This window comes from Sinocyclocheilus grahami, unplaced genomic scaffold (genome assembly GCF_001515645.1).
Source record: "Sinocyclocheilus grahami isolate Dianchi unplaced genomic scaffold, SAMN03320097.WGS_v1.1 scaffold744.1, whole genome shotgun sequence".
Classification (NCBI taxonomy): domain Eukaryota; kingdom Metazoa; phylum Chordata; class Actinopteri; order Cypriniformes; family Cyprinidae; genus Sinocyclocheilus; species Sinocyclocheilus grahami.
The window spans coordinates 67323-82175 of record NW_015505923.1 but is presented as its reverse complement, the minus strand read 5'-3'; the positions used below and the strand labels follow the sequence as shown (position 1 = coordinate 82175).

Below are 14853 nucleotides of genomic sequence, written 5' to 3'. Positions count from 1 at the left end.
AGCACAAACTCTGTCAGGTCTTACTTGTCGACTGTCTCTCTGAGATGAAGAGGAAGAGGATGCGCTTTTGTGAGTGGGGGTGGAGCTCTTGTGTAAGGGGGTGGAGCTCCTGTGGATGGGCGTGGCTCCCTTCTCCTCCAGGCTGGTGGCTCGGCTTTGATGGCGAGACATGATAGCTGCTGCTGTCTGATGACTCCTCTCTCGACTCTCTCGTCCTTTCTTATTTAGCGTCTCTTCTTGTCCCTCCAAAGCACAGCATGACCAGTGAATCCTTGTGCAGCCAAACTATTGAGCACTTTCACCTGAAACACAAATTGTGAGAATTAGAAACATGATGACACAGAGGTCATAGAGTTCATTAGCAGTGTAAAGATTTCCAATTTCTCACAGTTCAGTTTGCATACTGGCTCTGTGGTCACTGTTTCAGTTCACTAAAGACTTAATGTCGCAATCACTGATGCAACAATTACGAAATATGTGGGAAATATTGAAAACATTTAATGCAACAATGTATTCAGTCTCTTTAGCTACAATTATAATATGCAATCATAAAATGTATTTAAAATGAAATACATTTAAAAGGGCTTGGTGATATCAATTACTTTTATTACCTGTAAATTATATATTTTTTTAAACCACCCAGATAAATCATTTGTAATGCCAAATGTTGTTTTTTTTAATGTTACTCCTTGAATATTAAATAACTAATGTTCATTTTCATTTCAGGTTGACATTTCCAGCTATAGACTATTTAAAAATGCAATCTTTATATGAACAAGCCATTTTTCTTATGTATGCTTTTTTCCTTCCAGCTTATTGGCCTTTTCGGTCTTTTTATTGACAAATCAAGCAGCGCATCTTGTCTCCTCAATGGGTTCTTACGGCCACAGCAATAAAATGCATGGGTTGTGAATGACACTAGAGGTTGGAAATTGGATGGTCATTGATCAGGGAAACTGTCCAATGAGCATCGCGCAAGGATCATTATGTATTTCACCCTGTTAGTGTCATTAAGCATCGCTCTATGGGCCGTATGACAATTCTTGAGTTACAGGCTTCACTAGGGTTGGGGATCACAAGGAACTTAATGATTCAGGTTCGGACTCCATTTCAACTTAATGATTTAATTAACTATAGTTTTAATAGGCCTGTGCCCCAACCTACATACTAAACAAAAACAATGATATTTTAGTAGAATGTTCTTTCTGTTTTTTCCCTTTTTTTTAAATGAAAATGTATTACAACAAAACTTTGTTTCAAATGGCATTTTTAACTGACACATCCACATGAAAAAAAAAACAGTTTACACTCATTTAAATCCCATGTAACACAAATTGTGGCATGCATAAACGAATAACTGTCATGAGTTCCAGACAGATTTATAAGTCTTTTTGAATTAATTGACAATTCATCGAATTAATTTACAATTGTAAAACGCAATATCAAGATGCATGCAACATAATACATAAGCGTAGCGTCATCACTAAACAGCAATAATATATGTCAGAAATAATATTTTAACAGATACTGTAGTCCAAACTGACTTATAAATAAAAATATGAGTGTTCTTAACAGACCAAATTCCAATGACAGAATATAAGTGCAAAGCATTTTTTCTAAACATTAATTATACCTATTACAGAAATAACATACTTTAAGAACATACTGAATGTAACGCTTTTGAACACTTAATTGAATGTTAAAATGAAATGAAAAGGTATTATAGTTTAAATTTATATTAAATGCAGTTAGATGAGATTTGTTGTTGTTGACACGCTTTTGGTTAAAAGTGTGCTGCTAGATGTACTGACAAACATTTATGGTAAACTAAAATATACTTATGTCATTTCTACAGAAACTTGTATGCATGTATTTAAATGTAATTAATTACAAATTTGTAAAAATGAAGTAGCAATTTATTGCAATTAAAGTATATTAACTTTAAATTTCATACTGAATAACACACTACAATTAAAATTATAATCAAGTACTTTACATGTGCTTTAGTATGTTAGTCATAGTTAGACATTATTACTTAAATGTTTACTTAAGTATTTTAAGAAACGGTCATGAAAGTGTGCTGTCTTTAAGTACACTTACACTCTTAAAAATAAAGGTGCTTCAAGCGATGCCATAGAAGAACCATTTTTGGTTCCACAAAGAACCATTCAGTCAAAGGTTCTTTAAAAAACCATCTCTTTCTTACCTTTTTGTAATCTGAAGAACCTTCTTTCGCCCCAAAGAACCTTTTGTGAAACAGAAAGGTTCTTCAGATGTTAAAGGTTCTTTATGGAACCATTTAGACAAAAAGGTTCTTCTATGGCATCGTGAAGCACCTTTATTTTTAAGAGTGTATGTGGCTTTTTATTTCATTGATATGATCTGTAAGTACAGTTTTTTATTTAAATATACATTTAGGAATTTGAAGTACACAACAAGTGCACATACATTGAAGCATACTTCTTGTTACAATGATAGTTAGTCAAGTGCTCCTGGAAGAAGTGTTTCAGTTGCTATAATTGGAACTGGCAACCCTAAGCTTGTGTGTGCTATAGCTACATGAAATGCACTGTTCAAATGTGCAATTGTTTTGAGGAGGAAAGTATAATGTATGTTGTTTTGGACATCCTGTGAGTACAGTGTAACCATGAGTGTGAATGTGTGTCCTACTGTATGTGTTACAGACTCTGCATGTGTCTTCCTGCAGCAGTATTGATTAGTCATGCAGCATGGAGATGCTCTGACCAGCTTAATTAGACCCAAAGGAACACACACACACACACACACACACACACACACACACTCATCCTGATGGTCCGGCGCTACAGTTGTGTGAGACAGTTTAAGAAAAGCTGTTTCAAGAGTGGGCACAGTTACAAGTGAGATAACAGGATACATCTGTACTGGCCTTCCCAATGCAAACATGCTTAGCAAGCACTCTGGGGGAAACACAAACACTGCATGAACACACACATCTATAATTGAAGGGCTTCCACCCCTCCTCCAGCACATTAGCTGAGCCGTGGGAGCCCGGGGGATACGCGGGGAAACACGCATCAGAGGCTCGAATCGCCATGTGAAGTGCTAATGTTTCCATCAGCAACTTATTCGCCATTTTCCCTCCACAACAGCTTCACACTCTGATAAATGAAACCTGCACTGAGCTCAACTAACATCTCAATGAGTTCACTGATATACTGAATTGAAAGCACAAACTCATTTATTGACCTGTTTTTCTGTCTGCTTTTAGGTCTTGTCACAGTTTACACAAGTGAGAAGAAAATTCTCCATAAGCGACACACACACACACACAGTCAGTGTGAACGTGTGAAACACAGCTGATATAGTAGCAGCAGACTCTCTGGAGATGGTCCAGTAAGGTTGTCTGCAGTTAATGAAGCAGGTCTCAGTGTTTATTTTTAGTCTTACTCACCTTCTCACCTCCAACACCTCTATAGGGGCCTGGCCGATTATCCACAACGATATTAGGCATTTTTACGCTTACTGTATAAGTCATTTTCAAAACCGATTTGCCGATAATTTAAAAGCATTTAAAGAAAGTTTTTGTCAGAGCCCTTGTTATTCTTATTTTTTTACATTAATTAAATTAATTTTTACACCAGAACTATATCAGTTATCGGTCTACTTGATCTGTAATAATCGGTATTGGCATCAGCTCTGAAAATCACATATCGGTCGGCCCCTACACCTCAAGATTGAGAGTGAAGGTGAAAAAGTTATATTTACCATGATGTACAAACAATGCATCAATATTGATATCTATTTGCTCTCAAATACACAAAGTCTCACACATGACATGCAGAAGACAAAATATATTTTGTGACCACAAATTAAGAATTTGTTCTAAGGCTGGGTGATATGGCCAAAAACTGATCACAATAAAATTGTTCAGTCAACATCGATAATTATCATGATAAATGTCATAATTTTTATTTCTTTCAAGTTTAAAGGCAGATTTTCGCTCCTGGGTAAAAGCTGTAGAAACCAGCCAGTTAATTGTGGTTTTAAAGTGCCCCTATTATGTCTTTTTGAGAATTACCTTTCATGCAATGTGTAACACAGCTCTAAGTGAATGAAAACATCCTGCAAAGTTTTAAATCTGAAAGTGCACCGTGTACAAAGTTATTGTCTCTCAAAAGAATGAATCATTGAAACGAGTCATTTTTCAAATGAATCCAAAGCCGTTTCATCGAGGTCAACATGAAACATTAGCATATTGCCCGTCCACTTGTTGGTCTTTTCGTGTTGGTCTGAATGAAAATGCAAATTCATTATTTGCCACTAGGTGCCGCTTTTGGAGTGGTACACAAAGCAGCACTGCGCTCACAAACGCTGCTTTATCAGGCATTGCAGGCAAGATAAAATAGAAATGAGACCAAACGGACCAATCACCGCAGATTAACGTCACGCAAAGGAGGGGTTTTGAAAAATTAATCATTGAGCGAATCGTTTGGGAGTCGTTGAGCAAGTAATGTAAAAATAAATGCATATTATAAGACAATGAATGTGTTTTTTGACCTTGCATGCATGTCAACCTGTTGTTGGGGACTCCCAAAACTGAAATATGAACCTTTCATAACCAATAATAAGGGCACTTTAAACTATTCTTTATAGTCAAAACATGACAAACACTTGGCAAACAGATGAATGAAAACGTTTTGCAAAAACAGATAACATAAGTTTGACTGATATTAACTGGAATGCAGGATAAAAAAAACATGATTTTTGAACATTTTTAAAAACAGTTATCTGTTTTTGCAAATTAACTATTCACTTGTTTTCATGACAAATGTATTCAAACATACATTAAATAATGACGAGACTAGTGATGCGGGGATGGCGGTTATATCCACGGGTGCTGCGGATAATCCGTGGGTTGGGTAATAAAAAAATGCATTCTGATTATTTGCGGGTGGGTCGCGGGTGGATAAGATAAATCATCAATGATGCAAATATTAACTACATTTTCTAAACTATGAACGTATTTTAAATAGGCTACAGAAATTTAAAAAACTGTAGGCCTAAATTGACATTAAAGTTATTTAACAAAACATTATTTAGTCAAGAACAGTGAGGGATTTTCTCTGTCTTTTGTTGTTTGATTAACATTAATGACAGATGGCACAGCTTTATTAGGCTGTGGTCACAAGACCTATTTCACGGATCCAATACTGATACACATGCGTTTTCTTTCACAACTGTTACACTAATTTAAGAAAGAAACGGCAGTGCTTATGAGGATACTCGCCAGGACGACCATTTTGACATAATTTTGTGTGTATTTGGCCGCTTAAGCGCAACAAGCTTTGCTTTGCCAAACTTAATTTGGTACTCGCAGCGCATGCTTTGGATGTGACTGTGAGCACACAGAAAAGCGCCTCTGGAGATAGCGAGTACCGAATGGCTTAAAAAGACATGAAAATAATACATTTTTGTGACAATGCAACAATGACCAATTAGGCAATTGACAATTCTGTCAACTGTCCCGAAACATGAGCTAAAGTCTTGTATCGCAGCGTGCAGCAGCTCTAGATGCGCTGATGTGAAGAGAAGGTCAAAGAGAGAGGACACGGTACAGCTGAATCACTCAAATGACTGATTTGATCTGATGGTTTGTGTGGATTTATTTACTCATCTAACCTACACGCTATATTGAATAAATGTTTTGTAGTAATTTCCCTGATTTTAAAATCGAAAGCTGTGGGAATGAGTAATGCGATATATGCGCAATCCCACACCGAAATTCAAGACCTGATTAAGCATAATTCTATAATACAGATAATTGTGAAATAGATTTCCATGACTTTTCCAAAACTTTCTGGGTTTATTTATTTTTCCAAAACTTTCCAGGCCTGGAAATTGCCGTTTTAAAATTCCATGACTGTTCCTGGTTTTTCATGACCGTACGAACCCTGAATGTGACGATCGGGTGCAGGTCGGGTGTGGTTATCTAAATCAGACAAAAATATAGGTGCGGGCGGGTGGTGGGTGCATAATTTATTTGAAGCTGCGGATTCGGGTGACGTTTTAGCTCATCCGCGCATCACTAGAAGACACGTTAAGTAAAAATACATAAAATAGGCCTACAGTATGTAATATAGTGCATTTAGGCCTATTTATCAAAATACTCCTCTCAAGAGTTTTTTTTTATCTGACTAATGAGTTTATGGACATTACGAAATGCAACATTATGTGGCAATGTTTACATGCTGTTATATTGATGTCTTGACATCGATTGAGAGATTACATGAGACATGATTCATTTTTTATGAAGAAATGTTAAATAAAATAGATAAACAAAAAATAAGCAAATATTTGACAATTTTGGTGCTATTTAGTTGCTCTGGATCTGAGTAGCATGCAGTTCAAGCAGGTCAAAGCAGCAAACACTAGATTCAAGGCCAGAATGCTCCATTATCTAAGAGAGGACCAGCCTGTACCACTGGAATATTCCACTGTGAATCAGAAGAGAAGTGAACGATGGAATGTTTTTTATGAAGTAGATTATGCTAAACAAGGACACAATGCTCATTAGCCCAGAACAATGTCATCTTTCCAGCAGCCGATGACAAATGAAGAAGTTGCTCATACAAAGCTCCAGCTCTGTCACTGTACATTAGCACGGCACAAAATACTTAGATCCTCTTCACAGGGGCTCCTGATGAAGCCACACAAAGAGGAAGAAACAAAAATTAGTACTGTAGGCAGTAGTATGGAAAGTGGAAGAGAAAAAAGAGAAGTGGTCCATTTATATTTATAATTAGTTGGTATCTGGTACACTTACAGAAATAAACATTTGAAGTTGTGTCATTTCTTCACCACTATCGTAACCATGATCTGCAAAAACAATGACTGTTTGCAAGCAGGTTTCCTGAATGTTTTCCATTGGCTAGACGTCTTACACCATGAAATTTTAAAAAAGCATTTTAAATATGCCTCGTTTATGTTCTGCATGTCTCTGTGTGGATGAATGGCGCAGACGCACGGTTTTGTTTACTACACACATACTGAAGCGCGCGTGACACTCGCGGTGATTTCAGCGTCTGCCTTCTCACTAAAGGAAATCAGAAATATATGAACAACATCCCCAGAACTGCACTGAGAGTCAATCCATGAGCATTTTACCCTTTCATTTGAGTAAAACTAGTGTCATATGTATGCACAGCAACCCGTCAAAATAAAAGTTTGGTTTAACTTGAAGAGATTGTGGCAGAAATATATTACTATCATTCAGTAATAATTTAACTTATCTTTTAATAACTGTTCACAGAAAGGTTATTTGAGGAACCAAATGGTTCTTCTATGGCATCACTGCGAAAAACCCCTTTTGGAACCTTTATTTTTAAAAGTGTATCTGCTTAGCAGAGCTGCACACACTTATATGTGACCAAAAACTAAAAAAAAAGATAAGAACATGTTTGTTTGGAAGCAGTTACATTTTTAAAGTTACATTTGTATTTCAATTTAAGAATGAAATAATTTACCTGTTGAGAGTGTGTTAGGTCTGTGTAGTTGGATCACTGAATTCCAGAAAATCAGTAATGAGTAAATTAAAAACCCTAAACTTTAACACAAAGAACCATTTCAGCATAAAAGGGTTCTTCAGAATGCTATGGTTCTAAATAAAACCATTACTGCATGTAAAGAACCTTTAAAGAACCATATATTTTTTAGAGTGCATGCTGATTTACTCGCCTACGAAATCACCCCAATTATTGATAATTTTTTTCCAAATAGAGCTATTCAAGACATCTGGTGATTTTTCTCAAAATATCGCAATGTGAGTTTTTTTTCAATATCGTTGTAACGAATCAGCTCATGAGGAAATATGAATAATTAACCATAACTAGTTATAATTAATTATTCATATTTTAGATCCGCTGTAGATATTTAGCTGACCTCTCAGGGTCAACTGTCTTGTCAATTCTAAGAACGTTAGTTTCCTGGTTAAGAGAAATAACTTTCTTACTGTACAATTCTTTGGGTAATATTATTACTCGTTACAATCTCAGTAACGCACGTTACAACAACATATTTTAACTCAAAGTTAAGTGGTGAATTTAACAACACCGCAAAACAGCACCAGACAGTAAATTCCACGGGTAAAATACGTTGTCTATTTCTTGTTACTGTAATTCGATGGTTGAGATGACTGAGACGGATTCTACATTTGTGAGATGGGAATACTGCGGAGTCGGAGAAGAGAAAGAATGTGGCGGATGAGCGCAAAAAAGCAACAGAAATTAACTAAAAATAACAATTTGTTTTATTAAATCAGTCTACATATAAAAGGAATTAATACGCAAAATATATTTGACTCAAATAATTAACAGATTAACAAAACGAAAGAAAAAAAGATAATAATGTAAAATATGCTGCTGAGTTTGGTCCATTTTTGTAAAAGTTCATGGAAAGGAAACCGAGATGACAAGCGCATCCTAAAATAAATTAATATTATTACTCGTTACAATCTCAGTAACGCACGTTACAACAACATATTTTAACTCAAAATTAAGTGGTGAATTTAACAACACCGCAAAACAGCACGGTAAATTCCACGGGTAAAATACGTTGTCTATTTCTTGTTACTGTAATTCGATGGTTAAGATGACTGAGATGGATTCTACATTTGTGAGATGGGCATACTGCGGAGTCGGAGAAGAGAAAGAATGTGGCGGATAAGCGCAAAAAAGCAACAGAAATTAACTAAAAATAACAATTTGTTTTATTAAATCAGTCTACATATAAAAGGAATTAATACGCGAAATATATTTGACTCAAATAATTAACAGATTAACAAAACGAAAGAAAAAAAGATAATAATGTAAAATATGCTGCTGAGTTTGGTCCATTTTTGTAAAAGTTCACGGAAAGGAAACCGAGATGACAAGCGCATCCTAAAATAAAAGTAAACACATTGCAGTTTCGAAGGATCTGTATGACCAAAAATGTTTCCACTGGCAAACGTGACATTAAGTTTATACAACAGTTCAAAAAATAGTCAGTTAAGTAAGGAATAATTGACGACGGGCCGTTGAATTCTTAGAAAATAATGAACACTCAAGGTGGTGATGTGGCCACGATGCGAAGCGGAGTTGTGTTCGTTGCATTTACTGTGTTTACTGTGAATTTACTGCAATTAGTTGTCTCTGAAAGAAGCAGAAGTGTCAGACTATATAGGCTACTTATTAAATTAAAATAAAATAAAGTTTAGCTTATACATACATTAGTCACATAACTACATGGAGAACATATCCTGAGCCATTAGAGTAAAATTAGATCCATTTTGTCCAGCAATCACATTTTTAAGGTTGACATCTAATGATTAACCTACTTTATGGATATAAAACACATTTTATGTTAAAATAAATGGATTGGTATACATTTTTGATTGGTATAATTACTAGAATTTCTCAATCTCCAACCTATCCAAAAATGAAAATGTCATAATATTGCCTTTTTCATTCAGTGCATCAGTAACATTTATAAAGTCTTTCAGAGCATCTGATATAGATTTCCCTTGACTCAGCACAATCCTCCCAGCTTGGAATAACGGGAAAACCTTCCCCCACCTGACTGACACTGCTAATGGAAATGGGTTCATTCTTCCATTTATCTCACATGTTAGCATACGAGTTTTCCGTAAACTATCCCTCAGCAACAATGGAGACGGATGAAGACCTTCAGAGAATGTTGTTGTACTCAACCGTCTCTGCTAGATTATTGTACTGAGCAAACCTCCACACAATGACTAGGTCACATTTGGTGTGAGGTCTGTGAGGGGCCCACGTGCCCCCATACTGTGCACAGATCAGCTTCACTGCGAGTTCCAGTCATTTAAGACCTCATAAAAGTCACTGTGAGACCATCAACAGTACAGGACTCAATACACATGCCAGTCACAAGCTTCTATTTCCAGTTCAACGGAATAAAATAAATACATAAAAAAACGATTTAATGTGCATATTTTAAATAAAAAAAGATTCAGTAGTTTGAAACAATGAGGAATTTGTAAAAATCAAGAAATCATCTCCCAAGGTCTGGAAAAATAATTTCGCAATAAAGTGCAACAACGACTGTACTTTTTTAGCAATTTCTCCATGGGATTTAAACTTTTTTAATCAATATTCTACGCCATAAATCAAAACCAATAGCTCCCAGATGAATCACAACATTATTTCAACATTATACAAAAAAGTAAAGACTATTATGCAAATGTAATGATTGTGTGCAGACTGAAAAACTTGATTTGATGGAATAGATTCAAAAACAATGGTGCAATGCAATACTATTTACTTAAACTACTGATATTTTATAGCTAATGATAATGAAATTTGGGTAACACTTTGGATTAGGGAACACATATTCACAAGTTTTCCATCAATAAACTCCTAATTTGCTGCTTACTCATAGTAAGGTAGTTGTTGTAGTTGTTAAGTTTAGGTATTGGGTCGGTTAAGGGATCTAGAAAATGGTTATGCAGAATAAGTAGGGCTGGGCGATATGGCCTAAAAAAAAAATCCTGATTTTTCACAAAAAATCCGATTTACGATTTAAATCGAAACAAGTTTGAACTTTATTTTGTTTTGATTTTCCCTTCGGGGATTTCATCTGGATTTCCCCCTTGGGGTTAAAGTGCAAACAGAAACAACAAGCCAAAAAGACAAGATGGCAGGCCCTGCCATTGTTAACAGTGAAAATGCAACATAACGTAACATAACATTCTTATCATACCGGATACAGTTTGTAAATGTTTGTAAGACTGTAGGTCAGTAGTCTTCACTATTTTTTTCATGGGAGCCGCACTGATAGGGCAAAGTTAATCAGAGAGCCACTTTTACCGCGAAGTATCAAAAGTTACATCTAGTCATAAATAGCATGTCTTTTTATCAATCTGTCATCCCTGATATGCAATGCAATGCGAAAGGGGCCATCATTCTTTATCATTTACCAGTCAAATTTGTAACTGAGACAAGATGATTTAAAAAAAAGCAGGATTACCTTAATGCTGGAAAGACCTTAAGTTATTTTTTTTATATATACTAGCCCATCATGTATCTAACCATCCAAGAGCTGTTAAGATTAAAACGGGCAACTCCGAGTTAGTGTCATGGACGTAGGACAGAGCAAGTGTAAATATCTTTTCTAGTCTATATTTCCATCTTGTAATGCTGCTGTTTTATTTTTTTTTATTTTTTATATAAATTATTTATAATAGTTTTTGTCCGGTGTCTACACACCGGACACGGCGACAGTTGTCTTGCCACGCCCTGCTGCGCTAAAAGTCTGTCTACACTTGTTGACACTACAGTTGCAAATCATCTGAACGTAGTATCAGTACAGTTCGTCATAAATAGAACGAGGTATCAGTTTACTGATGGGGATTGTGTCGCGTCGCATCGCGCCGCATCCAGTGTAGACAACATCACTGGGTTCTATTGTCTTTTGTCGGATCACACCACTCGCATCCAGTGTAGACATGGTGTGAGTTTTTTTTAATGGGTTATGTTATAGCCCTGCTTGTTTTTAATGTTTTTATGAAATATCTGTATTGACTGCATGATCATATCATCGTATTATTTACTGCCATGCAAGCCACAAAGTAAAGCTTGGCGAGCCACGCAATAAATAACACTGCTGTAGGTTTGTTTTTTGGCGGGTGTGCTTGTGCTGCCGCGGTCTTGTTAATTTCATAGGGCGCAACATCTCTCACTCGGCAGCATGCCTCTGTTTGAGGTGCTGCAGTAAATTGGTCGTACTGCTACCTTTGCTAGCAACAGACCTCAAACACACTTTGCAACGGGGTGTTGTTTGTTCTGTGTCTGACGCCGCAAAACCGAACCAATTCCAAATTGCGGATGACATTGTGCCTTTCTTGGGAACGAGTTCTTCCCTGCTTGCTGCCATGTTGTTTGTGTATCTCTATGGCAAACGCGCGGGGGGAGGGCTGAGCCCATTCGGAACCACGGGAGCCCAGAGGGGAGCGTCAGCGGATGTTAAAGAGAAAACCGATTTTCATTCAAACAAGTCGATGTAAACTACACATTCGAGTTAATCGATAAAATCGATTTATTGCCCAGCCCTAAGAATAAGGCATTAATATGTGCTTTATAAATACTAATAAACAGCCATTATGCTAGTAATATGCATGCTAATAAGCAACTGAAAATAATATATTTGGTAACTGCTTAGTATAGGGACCAATTCTCACTATTAACAAGTTGCTTATTAACATGCATATTCCTAGCATATTGGTTGTTTATTAGTACTCTGTTTATTAGGTTATTAGTGGTTGCTTATAAAGCACATATTAATGTCTTATTCTGCATGACCATAGGCTATTCTATGACCATATACCTAAACTTAACAACTACCTTACTAACTATTAATAAGCAGCAAGTTCTGAGTTTATTGAGGGCGGCATACATTGTAGTTAATAGTTAGTCAATAGTGAGAACTGGTCCCTAAGCTAAAGTGTGACCCCATTTATTTTAATGGATTTACAGGTAGGGAATGTTTCGTTTTCATTTCAATAGAATCAATGATTGGTGAATTTCTCCTCAGGATTATGGGTAGTGTAGTTCTTGGGTACTTCGAGTATTAAAGTCAGTTTTTTAAAGATTAAGTCACATGTGGCTTGAATAAAGTATTGTACACAAATTTCTCATGTCCCCATAATAAATAAATAAATATATAAATGAAAAAAAATAAATGGTATTTTTCCACCTGCACTCCTTCAGTTGTGACTATATTCCCCAATATTTGAAATCATTAAAATAATTAGCCTACACCGAGTGGCATTTGTTTCAGATGCTGAATGCCATCAGCATATTTCTAATGATTAAAGTTGTTCTTCAGCAGATATGTAGTTCAGTGGTTCACAGGGGCCACTGCCTGGGGACAAATTAGTTTTTGCACCTGCCTCTTTTTTTACTGTTTTAAATTGCTTCTTGCAGGGTACAGACCTGGAAAACCATAGACTGTAGCCAACGACTGTTTCCTTTTCAACACATAATAAGCTTGTTAAAAGAAAGGTACACATACACACACAAAAATCTCTACATCATTTCCTAATGTCACCTGTATGACTTTTTTCCTTGAAAGAAAATTGATGTCTTGCTCATTAAGAAGACTTTGGGTCTCATTCCCTAATAATTGCATAGATTATTCGTATTTATACGCACTCATTCAATCAACTTCTCGTGAAAACTTTCCGCCTAATTCACAACACGTGAGTACGCACGTGAATTTGTTCTTAAAGGTCCCATGGCATGAAAATTTCACTTTATGAGGTTTTTTAACATTAATATGAGTTCCCCTAGCCTGCCTATGGTCCCCCAGTGGTTAGAAATGGCGACAGGTGTAAACCGAGCCCTGGGTATCCTGCTTCGCCTTTGAGAAAATGAAAGCTCAGATGGCCCAATCTGGAATCTTCCCTTTATGTCGTCATACGGGGAAAGGTTACCTCCCCTTTCTCTGCTTTGCCCGCCCACAGAATTTTGCCCGCCCATGAGAAAATGAGCTACTACCGTGCGAGGCGAGCGCAATATTTTTTTTTTCCTCGAGAGACATCATGGCTTGCTAACGAGCGAAGCATGGCAGTTGCCCCGCCTCTCTCCTCCTCATTAGCATTTAAAGCTACAGACACAGAAATGGCACATCCTAAGGAAAGCTCATTGTGGGACTGGCTCGCAGTGACTGAAATTCTGCACCAAGGCTGAATTTCCGGGAAAGAGACTTCAGATACAGTACTAGGGACCACTTAGGCCTATATAAAAGCATCTAAAAAGCAGCATGTCATGGGACCTTTAACCTCATCCTAATGCTAGTGAATTTGAAGTATTTTCAATGACACGCTGTGTACATACACACATTAATATATTTAATGTATATAATGAAACATACATTATATATATAGTTTATATATCATATAGATTATTAAGACCAGCCAGAGTGTGATTTTTGCGTAGGTGTGCGAGTGTACGTATAGCTGTTCCTATATTTTTCCTTAAATTTAGAATAAATTTTCGCACAAAAGTTTTAGTGAATCATAATTTGTTCGTGAAAACGTTTGTACGCAGCTTTCACGAAAATTTGTACATACGCATGCTTAGTGAATGAGACCCATTGCCTTTATCACACTATGACTGGCTCACAACACGCAAGGTTTTCAGCATATGGAAGCACGAATGTGAACATTTTCAGCGAATAACAACCAAACATCATTCCGTCCATCACAGACTTTACAGCTTTAAATATAGTGCACAATTTATGGACCACTTATGTAATTCTCTCATGGTGCTTTCTTGTCCTTTCTGGAGTCTGTCAGCTCAAGGTCACTTTGTACTTTCACCGTATGGGAAACAACAGTGTGATATTTCTGCTAAACATCTTCTTTTGTGTTCCCCAGATGAAAGAATGTCATACAAAGTCATTGGAATGACATGCGAGTGAGTACATTTGAATTTTTATTCAATTATTTCTTAATTGTGCCTTCCACTTGTGTTTCTAAGAAATGTTTCCTAAGAACTTCCACTGAAGTCGATGATGTTGAAGGGAGCTGTGGGTTTAAGCGCCTTCTGAAGTCTATTATCTCCACCATCTTTTGATCAGTTCCAGGCTGTTATGTTTGCTTTAGCTCACCAGCTGTTCCACCTCCTGTCTGCAAGCAGATTAGTCACCGTAGCTTATGAGGCCAATCAGCGTTGTGTCATCTGCAAACTTCACAAAATTTACAGAGGGGTCAACCGAGGTGCAGTCATTTATGTCGAGAGATAAAGAAGTTCCAGCGCTGGCGTGTGCCATCTCAGCCTCACGCGGTTTCCTGTCAGT

At 36.7% G+C, this 14853-nt stretch overlaps 1 protein-coding gene across 1 annotated transcript in view; it reads right to left on the bottom strand.

Moving 5' to 3' along the window:
- LOC107560796 (oxysterol-binding protein-related protein 6-like) overlaps positions 1–14853 on the bottom strand; it is a 76015-nt gene that overhangs the window by 41402 nt on the left and 19760 nt on the right. Inside the window, exon 2 of the mRNA XM_016245064.1 lies at positions 25–302. Within this exon, the coding sequence (XP_016100550.1) occupies positions 25–171 (147 nt within the window). The 5' untranslated portion in view covers positions 172–302. The remainder of the gene's footprint in view (positions 1–24; positions 303–14853) is intronic.